The sequence below is a fragment of the Corythoichthys intestinalis genome, chromosome 2 (assembly GCF_030265065.1).
Source record: "Corythoichthys intestinalis isolate RoL2023-P3 chromosome 2, ASM3026506v1, whole genome shotgun sequence".
Lineage (NCBI taxonomy): Eukaryota > Metazoa > Chordata > Actinopteri > Syngnathiformes > Syngnathidae > Corythoichthys > Corythoichthys intestinalis.
In genome coordinates this window covers 65,489,389-65,503,375 of record NC_080396.1, presented here as the reverse complement: position 1 = coordinate 65,503,375, position 13,987 = coordinate 65,489,389, and the positions used below count along the sequence as shown (strand labels likewise).

Genomic DNA, 13,987 nt, shown 5'->3' with positions numbered 1-13,987 from the left:
TATCTGCACAAGACCTGAGACTGGGACGGGGATTTATCTTCCAACAGGACAATGATCCAAAACATAAAGCCAAATCTACAATGGAATGGTTAAAAAATAAACGTATCCAGGTGTAAGAATGGCCAAGTCAAATTCCAGACCTGAATCCAATCGAGAATCTGTGGAAAGAGCTGAAGACTGCTGTTCACAAACACGCTCCATCCAACCTCACTGATCTCAAGCTGTTTTGCAAGGATTAATGGGCAAGAATGTCAGTCTCTCGATGTGCAAAACTGATAGAAACATACCCCAAGCGACTTGCAGCTGTAATTGGAGCAAAAGGTGGCGCTACAAAGTATTAATGCAAGGGGGCCGAATAATATTGCACGCCCCACTTTTCAGTTTTTTGTTAAAAAAGTTTAAATTATCCAATAAATTTTGTTCCACTTCACGATTGTGTCCCACTTGTTGTTGATTCTTGATAAAAAATTAAAATTTTATATCTTTATGTTTGAAGCCTGAAATGTGCGAAAGGTTGCAAGGTTCAAGGGGGCCGAATACTTTTGCAAGGCACTGTATATATATATATATATACGACTGTCAAAATTATCGCGTTAACAGGTGCTAATTAATTTTTTTTAATTAATCACGTTAAAATATTTGACGCATTTAACGCACATGCCCCGCTCAAACAGATTAAAATGACAGCAAAGTGTCATTTCCACTTGTTAGTTGTGTTTTTTGGTCTTTCGTCGCCCTCTGCTGGCGCTTGGGTGCAACTGATTTTATAGGTTTCAGCACCCATGAGCATTGTGTAAGTAATTATTGACATCAACAATGGTGGGCTACTAGTTTATTTTTTGATTGAAAATTTTACAAACTTTATTAAAACGAAAACATTAAGAGGGGTTTTAATATAAAATATCTATAACTTGTACTAACATTTATCTTTTAAGAACTACAAGTCTTTCTATCCATGGATTGCTTTAACAGAATGTTAATAATGTTAATGCCATCTTGTTAATTTATTGTTATAATAAACAAATACAGTACTTACGTACAGTATGTTAAATGTATACGTATATCAGTCTTGTGTCTTATCTTTCCATTCAAACAATAATTTACAGAAAAATATGGCATATTTTATAGATGGTTTGAATTACGATTAATTCTTAGCTGTGATTAACTTGAATAAAAAATGTAATCGTTTGACAGCCCTAATATATATATATATATATATATATATATATATATATATATATATATATATATATATATATATACATATATATATACATACATATACATATATACATATACACATACATTTTTTTTTTTTTTTTTTTTAAAGAGCTAAAAAGTAACAAAATAATCCAAAATTACAAAGACAGAGAAATACTGCAGTGTTTCCCACAGGATTTTAGGACACTGTGGGGGTGGGCTGCATCGGAGTCGGACAGCCTCACCATGTCGTGCCACGGCGAAATTTTTTTTTAATTCATTATTTTTTTCCCCCAAGAAGAACCATAACAAAGATATATTTGAAATATTTCATTAGCTAGGCTAATGTTATAGCTCTCAGCTACGGTATATGTATGTAAAATGCGTAGCTGATTACAGCTACGTTACCCTATGTAATAATGCGACTTTTTTTCTCGTAGCAATAGTACGACTTACATCTCGTAGTGACTCAGGGTTGGCAACCCAAACTGTTGAAAGAGCCATATTTGAGTGTCCCAGAGCTCGCGAAATTGGGGGGGCGCATTTATCAAAGTTTCGTCAGCCGTAATTTGTCTGAAGTTGGCGCGCCGGTGTTGTGCCGAAAAATAGCCACTCCACGCGAAATGTCCCCCCTGACGGGAGCGCCCACGCGTCACTCGTACAAACAGCCTTTTCTTACCAATCGATGGACACGGAAACGACGTTCTTGTACCGTGAATATGCATCATTTTACTCTGCTTGAACTAATAAATATTTTACTGTGACCAACGCTCTGAAAATAGAGCAAGGCTTTATTTTGGGCCCCGCCTCTCCGCGCAAGTTCAATCAAAGTTTGCTTTACGTCCAAGACGGCCGTCCACCGCTCACTTTCGCCGAAAAGTCCGATCCAAACTATTGTAATGCCCCGGATATGGGGAAGAAGGAGAGAAGTCTGTATTTGCTTACCCACTTGATTGTGGTAACAATAATACAGACAAACAATAACAAAATAACAGCGTGCTGCTAAGACATGCGACCGCCATCTCTCGCTATCTCGCTCGTTCTCCCATTCTTCCTACTCGTTCCCCTTGCGTCTCTTAAATAAATAAATAAAATACTACTCTAAAATGCTACTCTACTACCCGCGCGCGCTCTCGCGGGTAGTAGAGTTGAGTGGGCTATAGCTGTGTAATCGGCTGACTGACGCATCTGATTATTATCTTCTTTTTTTTATTCGGGGGGGGCAAACGAGACTGTGGCGGGCCCAAACGAGACTGTGGCGGGCCGCCACAGTCTCTTTCATTTGTGGGAAACACTGTACTGTACCTGTATATACGTTTTATCCTTCGCAACACTCACGGAAAAAGAGGAAGAGGAAGTACACTACTGTAACATGTTTGGAACTTGTGTTCAAATGGGGGGGGGGGGGGGTATCGCATCTAGACTCAGATTCTCAAAATCTGGTGACTGACTCGAGTGCAAAAATATGCGATCGGGACATCCCTAATAAAAAACTCTCGCCCCAACTTTTTTCATTTTATGGAAAAAGAATTTTGCATGTGGGCTCTCACTCTTTCCAAAAATGCAAGTGGTGTATTATGCAAAAAAAAAGCGACTAATCATCATTCGCTATAGCCATTACGATTCCTTCTGGCAAAGTCAACCACCATCCATAGCTCCAAGTGTGGACTACTACACAAGATTTGGTTGACTCGGTCTACGTCGGTGGCGATTGTCCAGCATATTGATCCTCAGTTTCGGTGTTGAAATTTGTGCTAGCTAATTCGTGCTAGCTTAAAGCAAATTTATTGCATACAACAAAATAAATGCAAGTATAAATCACACAAAACATAAATTAAACTTACAGTAGAACTCTTGCTTGTGGTTTTGGTGACAACTGTGTGACGCTGCTTGCGGCTATGAGGGGGTGTGGTATTGGCAATGGAAGGGGGCGGAGACATGCTCATTCTGTTGACAGGAGTGGGCGGGGCACTGTCAGCTCTCGGACGGGATATGCCTGACAAGAAAGAAAGATACAATGAGTTCTGTGCCAGTCTAATGGCTGCAATGGGAAGAAGACAAGGTAAAAATCACTTAAAGCGTTTTTATTCTTTTGGGGAGAAGGAAATAAGATGACATGAAACAAACTGTGAGTTGATTTTAAGCAGAATTAATTGGTTAACATGCGAGACAAGTGGTTAGAACCAAATCACAGGTGCCTGATATTCATCCTGATTGACTTTTTCTTGCCCACAAATGAGCCTTTGCAGGTGTTGCAGATGCACCTGTCAGAAGGTCTGAAACTCCTTCCTCCCCTGTTGTTAATCTCATCACCAACAATGAATAGACCACTTTATTAATAGCCCCTATTATACAACATGGCAGCTGGTGTCTGTACCATGGGAGATCAGCACTGGACAGAAAGAGAACACCCTTTCCCGCACATCTCTCTTTTCAACTGAGACACCTATAGTGTAGAGAAAAAAAATACATACGGACATAGTAATTCTCATGACTAAAATGAGTTCACGCATCTGGATTTTACGCAGTAGAAAGCTCAAGTAATCGAAATAATGTGAAATGAGGGGAAAAAAACCTTGCCTTGCAAATCTTGGAGATACCACCTATGCGAGATAATGGTTTATTAAAGGTGCTTTCACACTAGCACTTCTTGGTCCTTTTTAAATGGACTACAGTTCTTTTTGTAAGATAGTCCGCTCAGTTTTGTAAATGTGAACGTGCATCCGAACTCTAGTTCGAACCAAAAAACACGAACTCTGGGCCAGTTAAAAATAGTGGGTCTCAGTCGGCTTTAAGCGCACCCTGTTTCGCTTGTAAATGCAAGCAGAGCAAGGTGTGCTTACGCTACATGCAGCGTCACAGCACCACACCGTGACGCTCCACACTCCCTACCGACCCAGGAGGGAGCTATTTCCTCTCCTAAATTTGTCCAATCAATGAGCGCACTTTTCGTCCACGTGATGCTACTCGGAAAGTTCGATTGCCGCAGTGTGAATACTGAACCTATTCAACAAGTCATTTGCAACTGTTGTTGCGAGGTAGCTCTCAAACCGTACCCTGGTCCTCTTGGTGTACTGTGATAGTGCCCTAACTTTCAAGGATATCTTTACAACATGCGTGCATGATGCTATCCATGCAAATGTCAGAAGCAAACATTTAAAAATTGGTGGCCTGTCAGTCAGCACTGTGCTATTTAAAGTTTATATATATATTAGTACATTACCAAGGAAAGCATCCACAAGGCAGCTAACTCCCCTCATGGCCCTGAAGAAAATCTGTGGTAGTTGTTTAAGACAGGGATGCAGCACCACTTCATGAGGGATGCTGCTGGAATTGAGAAATTGTTCTTGAAACTTTGGAGTGGTGCTAACAATCGCTGGGTTGCTCAGGTCCACTGGGTTACTAGAAACAAAAAGTACAATGGAATTACTTTGGTAAAATGACTCAGTCATCAAGTGATAAAAAAAATGGGCATTCCTCATTTAAAATGCATGTCTAATGAGTCGATACAACGTGTTGGTTTGACTTTATGAACTGAAACTGACAAAGGCATTATGAGCTTTTTCACTATATTCCAATTATAAGAAATCTCTACCTGTAAATGCAGGGTGGTAAATGCATCAATATTGGATTAGATAGATGTACCTGAGCATGTGTAAAAAACGATACCACGTCTGTGCAATGCAATCATTGTCCATCTCTAAAGGGATTTGGTTGGCGTCCTCATCAGGAACTTTAAAAACTGGAAATGAAGGTCCATGGGTGAAGCGCAGAAGTCTGAAAGGAAGATTCCAAACAGGACCATATTCACAGAAAACTCAAAAATTGCCAAATACATAAATTAACTAACGAGACTATCAAAACGAGGAATAGCACAGAGCATATTATAGCAGTTCTCAGATGCTGTACAAAGACGCATTGTTTTACAATTAGTTGAATTTCAATCTTGATTTGGGGGGCGCCAATTAAATCAACTTAAAAGCTGGTGGTTATAACATTTCAAATGTGGGCTCTGCAGCAATCCTAATTAGACTTTTCCTAAAGTTCACCAACCACCAGCGGGAGAGCGCATGGTTGAGGTTTTATTAAACTGCCTATATATGAAGCAAGCATCTCCGGATAAGTAATGACACCAAAGAATTTAAAAATCAACACATTCTCTCCTTAAAATGACACATTTTTTCATTTTAAACTTGACCTTGAAATCGCAATTTGGCCCTTCCACATCATTGCAATTTTGCATTCAGTTTTTTTCCCACAATCTGTCTACAGTCCCACCTTTTTTGGAATCCGGGTATACCCATACAAAATTTAAAAAATCTGACATGAGTTACTGCCTTGAAAGTGATCAAGCTTTAATGTCTGGCCTTGCACATATTAATGGCATGTGACGTTACAGTAATACTATTACTATCTACTCAGCTAAATATATACAGCATATTAAGTCGATTTTTTTGGTACTACCATTTATTCTAGAGTTGTCCGATAATGACTTTCTAACCAAAATATCCCCCTATTGTCCAACTCCAAAAATCCGATACCAATATCAAACCGATACCGCTATATGCGGTCATGGACTTAAGAGTCTCCTTTCAACACAAACTCAAACTGTACATTGTCATACAAGAGAGTGTGTAATGAAATTGGATTGTATTTATGAACAACTCTTCCGCCTTCTTATTCGATTTTGTTTAGTTTGTTTAAAGTAAACAAATGAGTCACTTACTCAATTTATGCCAGTGCTTTGCCCAAAAGTAAAAAAAAAAAAAAAAAATACTGTAAAATTCTTATGTTTTATACTCAGAACTTTATTAAAAACTTTTAACAAGTTTTATGTACTTAAAACAGTGCAGTTGTACATTACAGTACAGTTAAGTCAGGAAGCAGTAATAAAATATTTTTTAAGGAAAGTCATCCATTCTGTCTTCATTGTTACGTAAGACATGCCTAAAACAACTACGAGTTAAATTGTGAGGGTAATTGAAAAAAGTGGCATTTATTTGATTAGCCGCTTAAATACCGTATTGGCCCGAATATAAGACTGTGTTTTTTGCATTGAAATAAGACTGAAAAAGTGGAGGTCGTCTTATAGTCGCGGTCTAGACGTTATACCCATTCACGACACTAGATGGCGCCAGATATAATTGAAGCTATGTTCTGTCATGACAGATCTCAGCTACTCTCAAGTTTAACCAGTTAGGATTATTTTATTGCAATGTTTTTCCTTATTCAGATTTTTTTCAAGACTACAGTTACAGTTAGACTTCACTTTGATGGTAAATGCAGTTATTGCAATTTTGATGTTTTATCACAATAGATTGGTTCATTTACATTTCACAAACCAGAAGCCATTCATTTACGAGTGTGAATGCACTTTAGTTTACAATTTAAATGTTCAGATATTAAGATTTGAATGGGGGCAAAATAACATGCTTTTTCTCTCAAATATATTGTTATAATCATTGTACTGTAATTATTTTCTGTATAAAAATTAACTTGGTGTTCAAAAAGTCTTTTTTGCAAACTTGAGTCCTGAAAAAGAGGGAGTCGTCTTATAATCAGGGCAGTCTTAAATCCAGGCCAATACGGTATTTGTCCAGTTAATCGATTATAAAAATAATTGTTAGTTGCAGCCCTATCTGGAACTGTCTTTGATAACATGCTGAGTTCTAAAATGCAAATGGATCATGTAGTAGATGTGTTTTACAACTAACCTGGAAGTTAAGGCACAGGCTACCCGACTCCACTGCTCGACAACGGGTGGATGGTGTCTCCAGTTGGCAAGCATCTCTCTCGCTGTCTTCCAGTACGGTGGCGTGGGAAAGCAACGGGCACATGCCAGGAGCCACACCTCAAACAGTACTGCCATTAACTTCTCTGCAAGTTTCTCTGCCACTCCCACTGGTAAACAAGTTGTGGTTGGTAATGTAATGAATGTTTTTTGCTAATCAAATCATGTCGAGGAATAACAGAACTTACCTCCGACTGTAGGTGGAGCAAGCAAGGTGTCATTGATGCGAAGCAGGAATAATAGTAGTACTTCCCAGGTCTCCCTTACCATGCAAAAAGATTCCCGTGCCAGTTTTTGGACGGCAGTAAGGACCTGATGGCAAAGCCTGATATGATTCAGGCTGTGTTGCTCAGGCCTGGAGGGGTACACAGGCAACAGTTTGACACAGGTTTCATGCACTTTTGCATGTATACAATTCCTAAAATCTAATCACAACTTTACAAATTACATTTTAATACATGATAATACTTACATAATAACTAACAATATAGATATAGGAGCACGTTAAGATCTCAGCAAACACAACAAAGGTTTTATTTCAAAAACAAATATTTGATATTGTTTTATTCCCTCCCAAAAAGTACATTTGCTAAACTGCTGTACATTTTGTATCATTTAACCATTGTTAAAACAAATGTTACGACAGTTGACCTGTAAAATGGGAAAATCTTGGCTTTACCATTTAGAATTTTATTAGAAATAATGGCAAAAACACGCTTCTTTAATGTCTATTGAAATATTAGGGCTATTTAATAAATAATTGAAGTGCATTTCTTAATTCTTACTAGAGCAGGGCGGTAAACCGAAAATTTACCGTTACCGAAATTCTTCACGATGACCGACGTAATTTTGACCATGTCGGTAAATTCGGTAATTTAATAAAAGAAAATATAGTCTTTTCATCCCGCTTTGACTCTGTGTTGTTCGGCTATGTTCATTCCCCTTTAAGAAAGCAGACAGTGTGCTTACGTCTGGAGTCACATGGTTTTCAGGAAGCCAATCAAACAGAAGCCCGGTAGGCTAACGCTAGCAGCTAACGCTAGCGGCTAACGCTACAAGTAAACGGGATGAAGTCGGGCTTAAGTTAGCTTCGCCAAACTTTCACCCGACATTAAGTAAACTCTTGATGGGTTCCAGATAGGGATGGAAAAACCGAGGATTTCTGAAACAATGAACCACTTTTAAGACAATTGCCCTAAATTGAATCACTGTTTGACACACTGCAAGAGCCCCATCTACTGGATAAACAGTGCACGTTTCTTTTTAAAAGTAAAGTTGACAAATTGCCTCAGCATTACATATCTTCAATAGAATTAAGTGGATGTCGTCTATTTCAACCAGGAGATCGTATCGTCATTAAGTGTGATTTACACAATTAAAGTTGACCTCTTTAAGCCTGTGTCATTGCTTTTGTCTGTGAAGATGTGTTCAAAGCAGTATTTGTAATACACGACAGTGCTAGTCTTGTAAGTGGCTCGTCCTAGATGATGGGGAGTAACTATGTATTGTTTATTTTTTGTAAAAATTACAGTACAGTAAGCACAGTGCTTGGGAACAGGAATATTATTTATTGCATACTGTAAGGATTTCCAAAATCATAAGATGTAAATAATTGAGCCGAATAAAAGAAAGGAAAGGTTTGTGAAACATTTTATTTTTTAATTAAGTATAATTTCTGGGGAGCGGGTGGATGTGTCGTATTTGTATCTATTCTAAATATCTAAACGTATGCCACTATCTAGTGTATAACAATGCGGAATGAATTTAATGAAATTCAAGTGATGATATTTTTCAAGTCATACAAGCTGTTATAAATGTTCACACAAGAATTCTTATTGTTTACAAGATTTTTTTTAATACTTAATGTTTAGACTGCATGTGCAATAGTTAAATTGAAAGCTGGTAAATAAATTTAACGAGAAACTGTTAATTTGTATTCCATGCATTGATTCAAATTTTCAAATTATATAACAGTTTGCTTGGGCGAATTTATCGTCATTTATCGTTATCGAGGTAAATCTGCTCAATTTATCGTGATACTTACTTAAGGCCATATCGCCCAGCCCTAATTCTTACATATGGCTACTTTAAGCTAGCTGGCTAATGAGAAGCTAATGATGATAGCAATCATGCTGTGTAAGTTTAGGAAAAGTTTAGGGACCCACCTTGGTACAAAGACATTGTGGAGATGTTTCAGGATGGTCTGCACGTACATATTGGGCTCTTTAACCACAGGCGTAGGCATCGAGTCTCTGGGTGACACAAGGGCCATCATCCAGTCTGTGTACACGTCCACGCACAGCTTTACAGTGTCGCCTTCTAGGGGAAGAGTGAGGCCATAGCACAGCACCTCCATGGTCCACTTCACCTGGGGGGCCAAACCATTTTTATTAATACAAGTCTCAATTTTCCTTATTTTTAATTGTTATTATTGTAACTGTATACATCAATCTCAACCTGTGTCTGTTTTTATTTTGTTTTTGTAAATATTCTGTGTTTGTGTTTACTAATGTTTACTAATAAATGAACGTTTCAAACAAAGATGTTGTCCATAGTGGTAACCCTAAAGGGAATCTTGTTTACATTTTAAAGATTCGTCCAAAATATTAGCAGTTTTTCAAACCTTGAAAGGAATTATTAACCAATGTAACACACGAGCTTCTCTCACCTCCTTGTCGGTCTTGAGGATGTTCTCCGTGGCGACAGGGCTGACAGCCGTGCAGAGTGGCTTGACCACCGCGTTGGCCACCTCAGTGCCCACATTGGTGGGATAGGAGTGCAGAACACTGAGATGGCCCTGGTCGCTTTGCACTACCAGCTGCAGTGAGCGCCACTCCGAGTACATGGTGACAATATCTGCAGTGCTTCTACTCGCACTTCATGCCCACACCTGGCAAACACACATGTTCAAAGGTTAAGCACGAGAATACACAGGGAGCTCTCGGTTTAAGATGGTCAATATACTACCGTAGTGTATCACAAGGGATTTTTTATTCTGCACACTCCGGTTCAAAAGTTTGGGGTTGCTGCAACTCCAAACTTTTGAATGGTAGTGTACATTAAATTTTGTTTTTTTACGAAAAGGGAATGACACAAGGATTACACAACACAAAGTGCCCAAGCTCAGTTGCTGCTACTGCACTTAGCATTTTTCATTTGGTTGATCAATTTATGGCCTAAGAAGTACTCTATTCATCATGCAAAATGTACCGTAATTCATTTCTTACTTACTACTTACTCTATGTTAGCGTTGCCAAATGAGAGAAAAAGGGGTGCAATGTAAAATGTATATTGTACCAGCACACTGTATTAAAAACTTCCTAAATAAATAACCCTTTATTTTTATGTTTAACAGGTTAGTGCTTTTAAGTATCGAAAAGTATTTATTAGTCCTGCAATTTATCATTTGAACATTGCCATCCCAATATGTGCATGCGCAATAGTCCTATCGCAGGACGTGCAATTGTTTTTCGTTTAATTTTTTTGAACATGTCAACTTTTGTTTTGCTTCATAAAAGCAGCAAGTATGCAGAGACGTGGCCTCCTGGATCCCTTTTGCATACATCAAACTTCATAATTCACAGATGAAGCCCCTTAGCCTGGAGTAAACTGTATTATATGAATACAATGTGGTCATGGTGAGTCAACCAAAGTCTTCCCAAACAAAGCTATTCAAGTCATCTGGTCAAAATTCTTCTCGTTTTAATATTGCAATATATCGCAAACCCTCCAAAAAGTCACAATGCGAGTTTTTTCCAATATCGTTCAGCCCTAGTATCGATACTGAAATCCTGTATCCGAATAAGATATGTGATTGCAAAAGTACTCAATACTCTTGAGTAATGGAGGACATTTTTACATTTTCCTTGTTTAAACCCCCCCCATAAATATGTGGTGGTGAAAATGGTAATGACTATAAACTATAGAGGTTTTTTTCCCATATAGGGTTTTTTTTTTTTCAGATCGACATCTCGTTGGAAAATTTTAGTGTTGTACAAATATACAAGCTGTTACTACACTCGCATACAGTATAAACAATGAATGAACTTGGGTCACAGGTTTGCTGGAGGTTATCCCAGACGACACAGCAAAAACATGCAAACTCCTTGGAGAACGAAAGGAATTAATTGATTGATAGTCCAGAGAACAGGGCTTCTACAAATAATTTCAGAAATGCAGACAAACAAGCTTTATAAAAGGTCGCAAGTCACATTTAAAAGTATTTACACTTTTAATATTCTGGCCAGGTATTAGATCATATTTATATATTTTCACAAATAGAAAGTTGAATTTCATGCAATGGCCAAGTCAATCACCCGACCCAAATCTGATTGAGCATGCATTTCACTTGCTGAAGAGAGGGAAAGCAAAACATTTAATTGTAGAACACGTAGACCATCACCAGGGAGGAAATTAAGAATTTGGCATTTACTTCCAGATTTAAGACTGTAATTGACTGCAAGAATTTGCAGCTAAGTACTAAAAAGTGACAGTTTGATTCATGTTAAAAATTTGTGGCTTTACTTTCGGTCCTTGAAAAAAACAGACATATACACGCTGTTGTAATCCTAATGCCACTCACCTGATTTGGACGCAGATACCATAAAATTGCTGAAAAAGCTGATGGTCTGCAGTCAAGGTTTCATGTCAAATCAGTTACAGTGATGTTTAGAGCCAAAAGATGAGAATTGTGACGATGAAGCAATATTTATGAATCTAATTACACGTGCATTAGTGCATATCCTTTCCTTTGTGGTTCTATTAGGACGGTGGGTTACAATGACTAAGCTTCATCAGCAAGCGTTTCATTTAATGCAAAGTTAAACCAGTTCTGTTGGCGCACTATTGCGTGTTAAAATGCAGAAGTTTACACAATGCAAAATAAAACACTGCATAACTGATTGTGAGATTTGTAGTTTGCCACTATGCATCTCTCATACGACGAGGTTAGCATTAGCTAGTTACGCCCCCCAACCTCAAATACAAAAATAATTGCTCAGATTTGTCTCTGCTAGAGAACGTCTGTGCATGTGCCAGAATTATTACTGCATTCTAAGCTTCGGGTCCGAATCCTACCCAGGAAACAGTACCGAAAAGCATTAGCCTGCTGTCGCTAGCTAGCAAGACAACCACAACATCTAGGATTAGCTCGCTCACGTTAGCCGCTGCTTGACATCCAACTGTGTCACAAATAACACCAAATGTAGCGCATTCATGATATCAAAACAGTGATGCAAATCAACAACGTAGTTAATTCCACTCCTAATGTATCCTCACCGAATTAGCATCGTCGCTGACATTCGCCGCGACGTTTGTCATCAGTGCTCAAAGTGAACCAAAATACTTACATTTAGCGAATACACAATGCATTTTTTCACTTTACCTGGCTTAGGTGAGGATGTCATAACAGGTTTCAGAAACGTGCAGTATTTGCTCCCGGTTATTGCCCAGGTTTAGACCCAAACAGCCTCCATCTTCGCAATGTCAAGACTTGAATTGTACTGCTTGACACGGGAAACAGGATGTGGTACTGACGCCTCCAACTGGTTGTTAAATAAACAGCAGCAGACTTCATTCCAAAGTATTGGACGCCGTCGTGGACGGGATTCCTGTTTTCGACGACGAAGACGCTTACCGATTTTTAACTTCTTAAACTATTAATAAAATGTTATCAACCTACTCAAGGCAACGGGATAAATCCCAAAACGACATTCGTTGTTTTGACTGCCAGAGTATATGTAAATCGTTGTACCAAAACTGACCTGCAGGAGGGAGCACGGTGACATTTGGAATCACGACTGCAGAAAAAATATTTGACTAGTACAAATTGCAACGCAGACACTGTTCGTATACTGGCTTCTCGCAATCATTGGGAAACACTTGATTTAAAAATAAATAAATAATAAACATTGCATTTTCAAATGATTATTTGTACTTCTACTACTACAGAGCTACCTGGTGACCCCTGATTAAATGTACACACATTAACAAAATTATTAACCAGCATCTCTGATGAGTATAATGTACTGAATTTAAATGTTTTTGACGTTATTGGATATTCATTCAAAACTGCTCCTGATGATGTACTGTGCATGTAACAGTCGCAAGCGGTTACATTGCATGTTTGAATTAAATGGTTTAAACCCTGTGAATCCCCAGATGTGCAACAAGCTGGTCTTAGGTATAAAATAGTGATAGCAGTAGTAGTCATAGTACTAGTAGTACAACAGGAAGAAGAGAAGCCTTTTATTGAAAACCCGTCAACACAGTTACCAGAAGTCCTTAGACATCAGTAAAAACTACTCTTACGACAAGATATACTTCCTAAAATCTTTCTGAGTTTGTTAAATATGTGATAAAATAAGATTTATTTGAAATCAAACCCTCAGTTTGCTCGTCAATCCATCCATCCATCCATCCATCATCTGGGTCGCGGGGGCAGCAGCTTTAGCAGGGAAGCCCCCGACTTCCCTCTCCCCAACCACTTCAACCACCACAACCACTTCAAGCTCCTCCAGCGGGATCCCAAGGCGTTCCCAGGCTAGCCAAGAGACATGGTCTCTCCAGCGTGTCCTAGGTTGTCCCCAGGGCCTCCCGCCAGTGGAACGTGCCCGGAAGACCTCTTCAGGGAGGCGTCCAGGAAGCATCCAAACCAAATGCCCGAGCCACCTCAACTGGCTCCTCTCAACGTGGAGTATAGCGGGTCAACACAGAGTCCCTCCCGGATGACAGAGCTTCTCACCACCATCTCTAAGGGAGAGCCCGGATACCCTGTGGAGGAAACTCATTTCGGCCGCATCTATGCAAGATCTTGTTCTTTCGGTCACGACCCACAGCTCGTGACCATAGGTGGGGTTAGGAACGTAGATCGACTGGTAAATCGAGAGCTTTGCCTTCTTCACCACTACGGACCCGTGCAGAGTCCATATCACTGCAGACGCTGCACCGATCCGCCTGTCAATCTCCCGCTCCCTCCTACCCTCACTCATGAACAAG

General features: G+C 39.1%; 1 protein-coding gene across 8 annotated transcripts in view; it reads right to left on the bottom strand.

Annotated features, from left to right (window-relative positions):
* ralgapb (Ral GTPase activating protein non-catalytic subunit beta) overlaps positions 1-12,613 on the bottom strand; it is a 45,050-nt gene extending 32,437 nt beyond the window's left edge. For 2 of the 8 annotated variants that reach the window (XM_057827276.1, XM_057827294.1), the window contains exons 1-8: positions 12,375-12,613; positions 9,660-9,881; positions 9,157-9,359; positions 7,180-7,346; positions 6,915-7,101; positions 4,846-4,977; positions 4,424-4,602; positions 3,045-3,196 (exon numbers count right to left, since the gene is read on the bottom strand). In XM_057827276.1, coding sequence (XP_057683259.1) covers positions 3,045-3,196; positions 4,424-4,602; positions 4,846-4,977; positions 6,915-7,101; positions 7,180-7,346; positions 9,157-9,359; positions 9,660-9,836 — 1,197 coding nt within the window. In that variant the 5' untranslated portion in view covers positions 9,837-9,881; positions 12,375-12,613. Of the gene's footprint in view, positions 1-3,044; positions 3,197-3,577; positions 4,340-4,423; positions 4,603-4,845; positions 4,978-6,914; positions 7,102-7,179; positions 7,347-9,156; positions 9,360-9,659; positions 9,882-12,374 lie in introns of those variants that run through there. The other 6 variants (XM_057827266.1, XM_057827287.1, XM_057827314.1 and 3 more) reach the window with 4 other exon arrangements.
* Positions 12,614-13,987: the final 1,374 nt, after the last annotated feature.